At 37.3% G+C, this 12,839-nt stretch overlaps 1 protein-coding gene across 5 annotated transcripts in view; it reads right to left on the reverse strand.

Annotated features, from left to right (window-relative positions):
* CNTLN (centlein) overlaps positions 1-12,839 on the reverse strand; it is a 268,961-nt gene that overhangs the window by 118,721 nt on the left and 137,401 nt on the right. For 2 of the 5 annotated variants that reach the window (XM_045021859.1, XM_045021861.1), the window contains exons 12-14: positions 10,701-10,822; positions 8,435-8,563; positions 1,753-1,923 (exon numbers count right to left, since the gene is read on the reverse strand). In XM_045021859.1, coding sequence (XP_044877794.1) covers positions 1,753-1,923; positions 8,435-8,563; positions 10,701-10,822 — 422 coding nt within the window. The remainder of the gene's footprint in view (positions 1-1,752; positions 1,924-8,434; positions 8,564-10,700; positions 10,823-12,839) is intronic. The other 3 variants (XM_045021860.1, XM_045021864.1, XM_045021863.1) reach the window with 3 other exon arrangements.

Raw genomic sequence — 12,839 nt, forward strand, 5'->3', positions numbered from 1 at the left:
AAACACTACATCCCTTGGTACGAACAAATCCAGTGGTAGCACTTGGAGAAGGTGTTGACAGAGCTCAGATGGCTGCTTAGCTGAATTCAATCAGGAAGGCTTCTCCTCTCTCAACCTCAGAAGTGGCCATGACTCTAAGGAAATTAGCCTTAAATTTGATTGGGCAAGGAAGAATTGCCAAGCTGCAAGGTAAGCCAAATGCAGGAAAAGGTCAGTGCAGGAAAGGATGGCTGACGAGGCTTTTTCATCTTTTAGTGGGGACCTTATTAGAGAATGAAGAGGAAATGGGACTTTCTAAGCTGCTGCATCCAGAACAACTAGGCCTTCAGTGCCCTCTGGATGTGAAAAGTGTGCCAGAGAATTTCCATCCACACCGAGATCTTAGGTCAGATGGTGGGGGAGGGGAGCATCCTAATTAAGACTTGTTATAAGGAAGACAGGACAAAGTAAAAGGCACTACCCTTTTTCATAAAAGACGACGTCGGAGGTGTAACAATCTTGGGGTTTACTAAATAAACCAGTGAATGAGAAAGGAATAAAACTTTAATAAAACAAACTGGAGAACATCTCTGGTGAACTGCTGCACACAGTCATGCAATGTTCCAAACCCCTGCCTACAGAGCTAATCTCCAAATTCCCACACTCACAACACTAGCCATTATGAGGGAGTGTCTCCAAATCACAATCTTTCATAAACATATCTCTGCAGGAAGATTGCATACCAATGTTGCAAGCTCCTCCACTGTTTGGAGAGAAGCAACTGCTACTACCTGTCAATGAGTCTTCTGATAGGGGAAAACTCTACTCTGTTGCACTAGGGTACAGCAGGACTAATTCCACTCATTTCAATGGGCTAGGTACAACAGAGAAAAATTTCACCCTTAAAAATCTTTAAACAGGGGTCACAAAATAAGATGGGCAGGGTTGACACATCAGTATGCTTGTATTGAATTTTTCTTGTACCAAAAAGTTGTTAGGGCCTGAGATAGGCCTGAACCTGATCTGACTTTTCAAGAATCAAATAATATTTTGACCAAAAAAATTGCTTTGTTTCTACAACGGTATGATTTGGGAATATTTGCCTGCAAATAGTGTGTCTGTATATTTGTGTGTCAACTAACAGCCTTGGGAGTTAAGAGCAAACCTTGGAGCCGGTGTTTGATTTAGACTGTGTGAGAGAGCAAAAGACATTACATATGTTTGGGAATAGTGCTAACAAAAGAAAGAGTAAAGCAAAAAGTACTAGCAGTACTTACATTTTGGGCACTTTCAAACTATCCAGGATGACTTACTGGAATTCATTTGCAGGAAGAAGATTTTAAACCTACGGAGTTTACACCAAAAATTGCAGTCCTACTTGGCCGAGGAAATCTAGTATTTAACTATACAGATTCTCTAATATGTCAATCTTCATTTCTTAGATTCATGATCTAGAAACATGTCTATCATTCTTATTTCCAGACCCATTGACTTATTGATGGATAAAAATAGCAGGAAGTGATATCTACTGTTGCTAAGTAAAGCCTGTCTGATTTATAACGTCTATCCAGCAGAGAGCGATGACAAAAATTACCTCTCTCTCCCCTTCCCCACCCCACTGTCTAGTCACTCAATGAACAAAGAGAATAGTTCTATGGTTGTCAATAGTTAGTTGTGTGTGTTAAATTTTGTATTAATAGTTGCTAGAAAACCAAAGATGTGCCAACAATTAAGGATTCAAATAGCATAAACATAGCATAAATTGAAGCTTACAAAAGGATGACAGAATATGGAATTTGATGCCTAGAATTCCATCTGGTAACCAGTCTTCTTTCTTTCCTCATCCGTCTATGTCCCAACCTGGTCATGATGTATGGGGTGCCAGGCCAAATTTGAGAGAGCGGCATTGTGCAAAAGTGTGGTGAGTACTGAAGATTGCAGTTCCTGCAAGAAAATCGCAGCCCATGATTTTCTTACAGCCTTAACTGTATGTTTAATCTTTTATTTTGTACCATTTTTCCTTTCTTAGTATACTTGAATTTGTTTATCAAAAAGTGTCTAAACATTGGGGGGGGGGAAAGAGAGAAGATAATCCAACCTGAAACTATATTCCCTTTAGGTGGAGGACAGAGTGTAAGGTTCAAGGCAGGGGAACAGGTGCTAGAGGTATTTACTTGTCCACAAACCCACACAGAATGGGAAGATCCATGCAGCAAGGGTCTTCTTCTGCATATGGATCTAGAGAGAATTATTTCTTCCTCTCAGTGTTTTTAGCCCTTCAAAAAAATCAAGAACCCATTGTAAACTGACACTGTGCTGTCTTCCAGAGTCTGCAGACAGAAGCTGTCAGTATTTCTGCCCCGTTTGTGTGTGTGTTTTTTGCCTAAGTATCAGCAGGACAGTGAAATTAACAGACTCTGGACCAGTGTTGGCAATTTTCTGGGAAAAACTAGTTTAGGGGCTGCTGGTAAATACTGGATTAAACCCATTTTAAATCAGGAAACTGGTGGAAATAATTGCATCAGTATCCAGCAAGTTCAGCAAGCATAGAATGCATCTTTTCAAACTTTGGATACATCCATTCAAAACTGAGGAATAGGCTCAGTTTAACTACTACTTCAAACTTGATCTTCTGCTCCGGAATGCTGCATGGCCAAATGGAGTGGTAGTCTGCAACTCCGCACGCTTCAAGCCTACAACTCTGCATTACTGATGTTTTCATATAATGGAAAGTATTTGACATTTACTTATATACTACTAAAAACTGAAATATAAGTCATGACGTATAATTTTCTTGAGAAAATACCAAACCAAAATGTACACAGACATTCCAATGTTCAATAATATAATTACATGCATTAGGATTGCACTGACTGCAGTTTTACTTTTTATTTGTACAACCCTAAATTAATCTATAAATCTACTGCATTATGTAACTACAGTCTGAATATGTACCTAAAACTAAGTATCATGTGGTGTGCATTAATTATCCAGTTTTAAAAATAGAAAATGCCTTAAAATGCAACTAACTAGTTTTCCCCAAAGCAATAAAAACCATGATGTTACCTGGTAAAAACTACCGCTGGTAACTACTGTGCCATCCCAGCTCTGGAGAGGCTATCCACTTATGACAGCCTCTTCACTTAAGGCAGCCTCTCGCCCATGTGGTACGATTTATAAAAAATAGATTTCCTTGCACTTGCTGAGTAGATAGTTTTCCAGATATGGTAATAAAGTTTTGGCCTAGCTAAACCACTTTCCTGGTATCTAGTCTTGCCCACAACAATGTCAGAATTCAGGTTTCCCTTGCAGACTTAATTCAGTCTCTTTATGCATGTGTATTATAATACAGTCTTTAATTACATGACCGCAAACTATTTTTTCCACGCAAACCCTGCCTCTTCAGATTTGAAGCCGAACTAAAACCCTACTAAGGTTGTTTATGGGGACTTAACAGGACTACATATTTTCAACAAAAATCAGCAGACTGGCTAATCCTATATCACTGCACCAAGAGAGTCTGGATAAAATAAGAGAAACACTAAGGTAAAATACTTCCAAATACAGATCGAGACCACAGTCTGTCTAGTAACCAGGACTTAATAAGTAATTGCAAGATCTGGTGGAAACTTGTGACAAGAGTGCCAGAGAAGGCTTAATAATGCAATGTAGGTCATTAATCCTATCAGCCCTGCCAGATCACTCTCAGAACAAAATAGTAATATATCTGCACCAGTTCGCTGATATAGTTTATTGCTGAAATATAACTGGCAATTTATTTCAAAAATATATAACAATATTATTGGTAAAAATGAGCGATTGGAGTAAAATATTCAAAAATGCCTAAGTTACTTTCAATGGGATTTAAGATCATAAGTGAGTTTAGTACTTTTAAAAATTTCACTCTCAATCAATGTAATTGTCACTTTTTTTGACCAATGGGTATCTTGCCAGATAATTTTTAAAAATTGTTTTTGTTGTTGAGCACCAATCATGCTCAGCTACAAGTTGCCTAGCTGCTATATTTGGACTCAAACAGAAGAAAAAAGCAGAAAAAAGTAAGTTTACTGAAAGCAAAATGAATTTTATTGCTACTGATTTTTAGCCAGATTCTGCAGCCATTTTCACAATGAGTAACGCAAGTTGTGCCAGTGTAAGCGGTGATTACTTATACTGAATATTAACTTTCTCAAGTTTTTCAGCTGTTTTATGCAACTTAAATAAAAGCTAATTTTTGTACTGACACTATGGTTCATTCTCCCCAGTGAAGTTTGAAAGGCAATTTGAATACTGTGCTATTTGACTTGGGGTAGAAGGGAGTGATGAAATCCCATATAGTCTCTGCTTAACTTTATTGGGCTCATGTAGATCCTGAACATGGAAACAGGAATTTTGATGTCAACAGCAATATAATATTTGAAGAGTATCTCATACTTCATGTGGGATAGTGACCACAGCACTATCAAACAGAACAAATAAGGGGCATTATTCATCCTACCTGTAACTCCATAGACTTGATTTGGCCTGTTAACTTTTATAGTACTACTGAAATGTTATGAGATTAACATTCAATAACAAGAAAAATAATGAAAATATATTTCAGTAATTTAGATGACAGACATAGTGTAAAGTCAGGTTATTCCAACTGCCATATTTTTTGTTTCTTCTCCTGTCCCTTCAGTTCTGAAAAGAGGTTAGCACCCGATATCTCTAGGATTCCTAGCTTTTCAAGGACAAGGTGCATTTGTTTCTAGCCTTGGTAGTTTACAGGATATCAGGCATAAAACCTGTCATAGTTCAATTGGACTAATGGTGCTTTTTTGATACTGATCCAGGTCTCAATACAGTAAGTCTCAGATCTTGGACCAATGCAATTTTTTCATCCCGGAGGATGGAAAGGAAGAGGTTTTATAAAGTATGAATTGTAAAATGTGGCTCTCCATCCACATCTGATACACAATTTGATGTCTGAAATAATGTACTATATCTTGGAAGAAAGTGAATAATGTTTTTTGAAAATGACAGAGGAAAAAAAACAAATAAAATTGTCAATGAAAATATTTTCTGTATACACTGAGAATTCTTCTTTCATCCTGTTAGGATAGAGGCCAATTACAGTAACAGTGCAAGAATCCCCACCCCTCCAATGGAAAAGGGTTAAGAAGGAGATATTCATTATTGGAGAAATACATGCATAGAGAACCTGAACCAACAGTGCGGGTCCCATGATTATTGATTTTACTAACTGTAAAATCTAGTAATAGACTGTAATTAATGTTGGAATAGACATTCAAAGGCACAAATAGCACTTATGTCTATAATTCCTATTAAGTTCAATGGCCCTTACAGGCAGCGTCTTTGAAAACCTACTCCATTATTAATAATAAGTATGTAGACAGCACAATAAACATACACTATTCTTTACAAAATGCAGAATAAACCATGCATCTTGCAGGCACAGTGACGGCCATGATATATTCTTACAACTAATGCAGGTATAACAATAAATACATGGAACAACAGGCCAAATACTGGATTAACAAGCATGCAGAAACAATGTATGTCTTGTTTTATAGGATTAGGACAACAAATATTCCATCTGTAAAATTGTCTCAGAATAGTTTGTGTTACCAAGGAAAGTATGTTAGTATAATAGATTTCAGGAAGAAAAATGAAAAAATTCATAATCCACCTCAGCTTTAGAGATGGCTTTATAAGAGATCAACATATAGATTCAATAGTGATCAACATTCTCTGCCTCGAGTATTCTGCACCTCATAAATCCAGAAAAAAAACAAACCCTTGGTCAAAAACACTTTGACCAAGACTTTCAAAAACAGGTGCCTAAAATTCAGCTGCTAAGTGCTTACTAGTTGGCATGAATAAATGCCCAGTTTTCAAATGACATGAAAATTCAGCAACTCCCATTACAGTCAATGGAATCATCATATACTGACTCTGATAAGGAGGAAACTTAAGAAAGAAGCTACCTTCCTGACTTCAGTGATGTGTGACTTCCTATCATATCCTAACATGACTGTTGTCTTACTTTTAGGGCATGGATCATGCTGCAGGAGATTTATCAGGCCTGTACACCCTTTTGTGGGATTATTGCAGAGTGGCGTTTGGTATTTATAGGCCTTCATACAAGATTGAAGCCTGTTCTGTCATTTGTTCCCCCACTGAAGGATTTCCCAAAGTAGAACATTTTTTAAACCAGTTTAGTTAAGCAAATGGAAAAACCCTACATAGACACTCTTACTTGAATTTAAGAGTGGTTTACTTAGGTTTACCTTAGATCTGTTCCTAATCAATTTAAGCTAATTTGATAAATTCGGTCAATTAATGTGACCATACAACCTTTTGCACTAGTTTAATTACATCAATTTAGATTATTGGTGCACCTCTGCATGTACATAAATTCTTTATCCAGCTGCTACAAGAGAAATCTGAATCTGCAAATGAGTCTCTACCCCAGGCAGAATCACAAAATTATACAAGACCCCATCTTGAATACCTTATTTAGGCATACTTGCTTGAGTACAGTTGAATGAAATCAGAACCAACACTGAATAAGAACCTTAGTATGACACGCAGAAAGTATTTTTGTTTACTCTTTAACTGACTAACAAAAAACTAGCCTTCGAAATCAGCAGTAAATCACAACAAACCTCTTCAAGGGAACTCATTCCCAACCTCCTCTGGACCACATACTCTCCAGAGACCAGAGCAGCACACTAGCTATCTGTCAGTATCCAGCAGAATTTAAGCTGTTGGTTTTGACCTATAAATCCTAAACAGAAATGAGGCCAATTCTCTGTGCTATTTTGCCACAGGTGTGGTCAGTGGAGGCACCAGACCTGGAATTTGACTGATATAAGAGAGAGAATGTAGCTGGCAGGGCATTCCCCATGAACGCCCCTCAGCTTTAGAACTCACTCCCCTGATCTGAAATAGTCCAAGTTTATTCACTTCCAGGGCATGCATGGGGCATGAGCCATTTGTTTTTCCTATCAACACGAGGGCTTTGGTAGAAGATTTGTAATATGTTTTGGCTAGTAGGTTATTTTTGGCTGTGGTGGATATGGTGATTAGTGGTTGAAGGAAAATTACAAGAGTAATTATATAGTTGCATCTTTAACTGTCAGAAAGCACCTAGAATAAGGGATAGGTGCTCCTTTCTGGTGGATGTGCATAAAGATCAAAATAAATAAAATAAACAGGCACAGTGACGGCCATGATATAAATAGCTAAATAGAACTAGGAAATAAGATGAAAAGATAAAATGCTGAGGTGACAAGAATGATTTCACCAGGGTAGGCAGTAAAAATTAACAATACAAAGTTTCATGCAGTACTTCTACTGGCAATACTGTATGTAGGATGTGTGAGCTGAACACATGCACTTGTACATGGACTCACCTACCTATGATAGAGAATTTTAAAAGCTGTGACTTATTAATTTAGCCTTTATGGTAAGCTCCATAGAGTGCATATATATGGAGGCAAAAAGGGAGAATAATTTTCATTAATGTTGTCATACTGACAAACAAAAGCCTACTCAAAGTTTGAATAAAAGTTCCTTATGTATCTTGATTGTTAAACAACACAATCAACTTGACTTAAAGAAATTGTTCAATAGCATGAAAAGGCTAATTATGTTGTACTAACTTCCTTTTGTCTAGTATAAAAGGAAGTTTTCTTACTTTGCCAGGCTGAGTATAATAGTCTATGAATTTTGAGATCAAAGAAGCAAACTGAATGTTTTCTAAAGTAAGAGTTTCCTTCACCAAGTTTTACACTTATTGCAGCTAAAAGAGCTGTGTGAAGGGATCAGCACTAAACCCAAAGGACAGGCAGTGCACAGCAAGAAAGAGAGCAACTCCCTCGTGCTTTTTGCAGGTCACTACCAAGGACTGTGTTAGCAGATCCACACCAGACCCTTAACAGGCAGCTCTGCTGCTACCAGTAATTAGCTTGGACAGCTCTGGCTCCAAGAGTAGCAGCAAGGCTACACCATAATGAGCTCAGCTGGGATTAGTAGGACAGGGCAGGGAACCAAGAGAGCAGAGGCATTCTGCACTGCGTATGTATCAAGGAGATCAAACAAGGATGGCTGGCTAGGTTATCCCCTCACCACCTCATTCCAAAAATGAAGCACGGCAGTGTATAAAATACAGGCTAATAAAGAGCGACATCTCGAACAGATGAGAGCCACATTAATTAACACAATCCCTAGATCATGTAATACAGTTTCTGTTAGTGCTAGCAAACTTGTAACTTGTCACTGATTTAAGAAAAAAACCTGATGTTTTTTCCCCCTTTTTGTTTCTGGTAGAAGATAATGGTTTAATCTTGGAATTTTGTAAGGAATTCCTCTGTGTGGCGCAAGGAGAAAAAGCTTCAGAAAACAAGCACGTTTCTCCATGTATATATCATTTAAAAAGGAAACTCACTTTTCAATCAATAGCTTTTTGTGCTCCCTTTTGAAATATGCCAGCTCGTTCCAGACAGCATCAGAATCTTCTTGGCGAAGCTGGTGGGGATCTGCACGCTGGTGTTTGCTTTTAATGTTTTCAGTTCTGCTAATAAATGGAAAGATTTTTTGTTTTAAATAAACATTTATTTTAACATTTTAAAACTGACAGGAAAAAAAGGTGACGCTCTCTTTCATTCTCTCTCTCTCTCTCTCTCTCTCTCACACACACACACACACACACACACACACGAAATTGCTACATCTAGTGGATGTACTTCTTGTATGCTGAATTCAATTTTATTGGATAAGACTCCTAAAATCTGGTGTATCAAAATTAAAGTTCCAATTAAATAGCTTCCGAAAGATAGCCTGCTGGTATGGCAGCACGCTCTGAACTGATGTGTGGCAGATCATAGTGTCTCCCTCATTCAGTCAGTCAACAGAAAGTACAAGGTGACAATGTTGTACACAGTCTCCAAGAAAGGTTATGAGCCACCAGCTCTCTAGCACTTCCTGTCAATCAATCTGTAAGTGGCACAAGTATCCAGTCTTAGAGAAAGATGATAGCCCATTCTTGTTGATAAAGCATGTGTGAGAAAGAGAGATGCTGAATTTAGGGGAAACACAGGAAAGAAAAGAAAAGAAAAGATTTCAAAACTTCTCTTTCACTTAAATGCCCTTACTGTGAATTAACGATGATGCCAGGGAGAACAATTAAATAAAACTATTCCTGACGGAAATTCTTTTCATTCTCACTGTGTGCCAAATTCTTATCAAGGCAAGAATAACCTACAAAAGAGTGGAAGGCCCCACCATCCCTGCAGTCACTGATATCAATGGAAGTTGACTGTGCAACTGACAAGAGAATTGGACCCCATCAGCTGCCATCCAAACAGCAGGTTCTTGAGGAATCAAAGGAGCATCAGGCCTCTACCTTTTACAGAGAAACAGAAACTGAATAAGGGCTTGATTTTGAGTTGTTCCTAACACACAATTTAAATGTCAGGAGTGGTTTGTGTTCCTTGTGATAACAAATAATGGTTTAATGTGTGACTTTCTTAATTTTTAACCCACTTTACATTTCTACAGTTAAGTCTTGGCCATTGCCATGCCTTTACTTTATAGACACCGTTTATAAACTCCATTCAGGAGGACAAGTCATGGAGCTTCATCCAGTACTCTTCTCTATATATCAGCTGACAGGAGTTGCTATAGAAGCAATATAACTTGTAGCCAAGAATTCTAAGGTTGCACTGAAACCTGGGTATCCTGAATATGTTCCCATTCAGCCAACAGCGGGCTTCATTTATTTATTAAACAGGAAGTTGGTACTGGTGAAAGATGCTACCCTGACCACAACTGAAACCGAAGTATATCCATTGGCCATATATATATAACCAAGTTAAGTCCCAATGAGGCCTGCTTAAAAGTTTTCCTGTAACAGGGCCTAAATACTTAGGGCCTTAAAATTTCTAAAACTGAAATACTGTAATATATCTATAGTCCCAGATGTCCCTAAATTAACACACAAGATTTTAGGCTAATTTTCAGATTTTAGAATGAGAATTTTTGGCAATTATGGTGGGATTTTCAAACATTTAAAAACTTGTACATGCCAGAGTTTTAATATTCCTCATTATTTAGTTTTATTTACAATTATAATATGATCAACAATTTGTTTTGAGAATGACCAGAAATAATATCTTTAGAGTTGTTTGGCAAAGGTGAATATTCTGCTTTTTGAGGCATATGCTGTTTTTTCCCCTTTCAATAACTAAAGTCAATTCTAATATCCTTTTTTAATATTTGAATTTTTCAGTTTTTCATTGAGGGATTATTATTTGTATATTATTTAATAAATATATTTGTAAATATAGTTTGTAACATAAAAAACAATTGTTCCATTATAGAAATTGAAAAACATACAGTCCACAAATTAATCCCATTGGGAATTAGATAGGCATAATAAGCAACCCTATCAGACCTTTGTCCAGCAGTCAAGCTTAAAATGAGATCTTAAACAAAGTAAGTAAAGATGTCAATTCATGACATTTTACTTTTATGATTTAATCTTAAAATTTGATCATAGGATTGTATGTCATGTGTTCTGTTTTAATAAAGGATAAAGACTTGATCATCACATAACTTCATTTGAATCAAATTCACTTTTAGAATGCTTGTACAATAACTTCATTCAGATATAATATTTAGGTGAAATGTTTTCAATGAGCTATGTAACTTACTTGCTATAGCCCTCTTCCCACTGCTTTAATTGCTCTTTTACTGCTCTGTAGTTGGTCTGTAACATCTGCAACCTTTCCTTGCGTTTTTCATGGGCTTTTCTTAGCTCATCATTTTCTTGGGTCTGTATAACACCAAACAGAAAAAGTAAGAGTCTGGTCAAATGTAATGGAGAGTTCCATACTGACAGCATGACTAAGCTAAAATTCCAATTGTTACACATACAAATTGATGACCTTAAGAAATTTAAACAGAAAGTTTGAAAATCATAGTAATTAGTTTCAAATAATTGGTTTGCTATTTCTCATGACTACTTTCAAGTAAATACGGCATCTCATCATTTTTCATGCTGCTTAAACAGTTTCAAGTATTTACTACCCAAGCTGTTAATGTTCTTCCCAAAGAGGCACTGATTTAGTACACATGGAAATATATAGGCTGAAAAGGGATTTTCCCCATTGTATTTTACTCAAAAATACATTTGTTAATATTATGGGCTACTCAGCATTCATATGTTTTATACATATACTGGGTGAAATCCTGGCCCCATTAAAGTCAATGGCAAAACTCCATTGACTTTAAGGAGGCCAGGATTTCACCCATTATATACATTTTTTCTCATATTACTTAGTCTCTGACCTCTTATACAGTATTAAGCAGGAAAAGTAGGGGGAAAAATTGACCTATGCTTTAATATGACCGTGATCACGTGGGAAAACACAGTTCATTCTACAGAATGGGGGTGGGGAAGGAGTATGCATTGATTTATATTCCAGGATTACATATAAACAAGGTTTTTACGCACCTTAATATTGCATCCCCAATAAGCATAGGTATAAATATAATACAAGAGCATTTAAGTGACTCCTTACAGAATGGAACAAATTAAATCCTACAGTGTAATACGAAATTAAACTAATAGTAATTTGTAGTAAAATTTGGTCTCAATTCTTCTGCTCTACTATGCAGTGAATTCCCAATTAATTCAATGGGATTCTGCTTACAGAGTGACTGCAGCACCTGCCCCTTCATATCAATATCATCAAAATACATTATTAGTAGATGTGTACTGATTAAGAACAGGGAATTCCTTCGGTATGAGCCAATAAATAAGAGATATTCTAGCACCTAGAGCTGTGAACAATAAAAATTAAATCTCACAATAAAACATGGCTAGTAGTATAGAGAAGTGCTAGTCTCTCCATATTTATGCTGAAACTAGCTTCCCAACAGCAGCCTGATTTTTCAATACACGTACTCAAAACGGAAACACAATCCAACTGAGACTTCAGATGCCACACTGCATCTAGGGTTAGAATTTTTCTAGGAATGACTGATGCAAGACACACCACCTGGCTTAGAGATAGCCAGAATTCACTGTTCCCTGTTAAAACATTTTCCAGTTTAAGTGTCAAAAATATGAACAACCAAAACAGATTAACCTACAAATGTCAAAATCCTCTATAAGTACCGAAGGAGTAAAAGTGCCTTTCACTGGTTTTGAAGTTTCATGTACCAAAATACTTATCATATTAATACTAAAACAGTAATCAATGTACAGACTGTAGGATTCCCAAAGCCTCATTTTTCGCAGGAAACTATTAACTAAGATCCAGATTCTCTGCTGTGCCCAGGGTCTACTGGGTGCAGGAAGTGGGGGAGTTTAAAGAAGCCAGCTGCAGGTGCCCAATTCTCAAGCCCAGGACTATGCCAGCCCCAGACCTGAGTGCTGCTCTAATCTAGCATAGCTGGTAATAGGCCCCAACAATATATTGGCCATCTCAGAATGCCAGTACACAGCAGCAATTCAGCCAACTCTTTCATGCTCCTGGCACAACCCTGCATACCAGTGCATACGGGTGGTGTAAATAAATATCCCAGCTATACACCAGCAGAGAATTCCCGCATGGCTAGGGTAATTCTCAGATGACAAGATCCTCCCTATTTCTAGCCCCTTTATGCAGCTTTGGGGCCTTGAGAATCTGGCCCTAAAAATTTCTAAAAACATATAATAATGGCCTTGAGATGCCTTTGGCGGTGGGCTTCTGAAACAGTATGTATTTGTTATATGCATATAGCAGTCTGGTGCATATTTTGCCATGGCCTAATGCACCCTTTGCAAAGTGCACGTTGTCCAATGA

The sequence above is a fragment of the Mauremys mutica genome, chromosome 6 (genome assembly GCF_020497125.1).
Source record: "Mauremys mutica isolate MM-2020 ecotype Southern chromosome 6, ASM2049712v1, whole genome shotgun sequence".
Taxonomy (NCBI): domain Eukaryota; kingdom Metazoa; phylum Chordata; order Testudines; family Geoemydidae; genus Mauremys; species Mauremys mutica.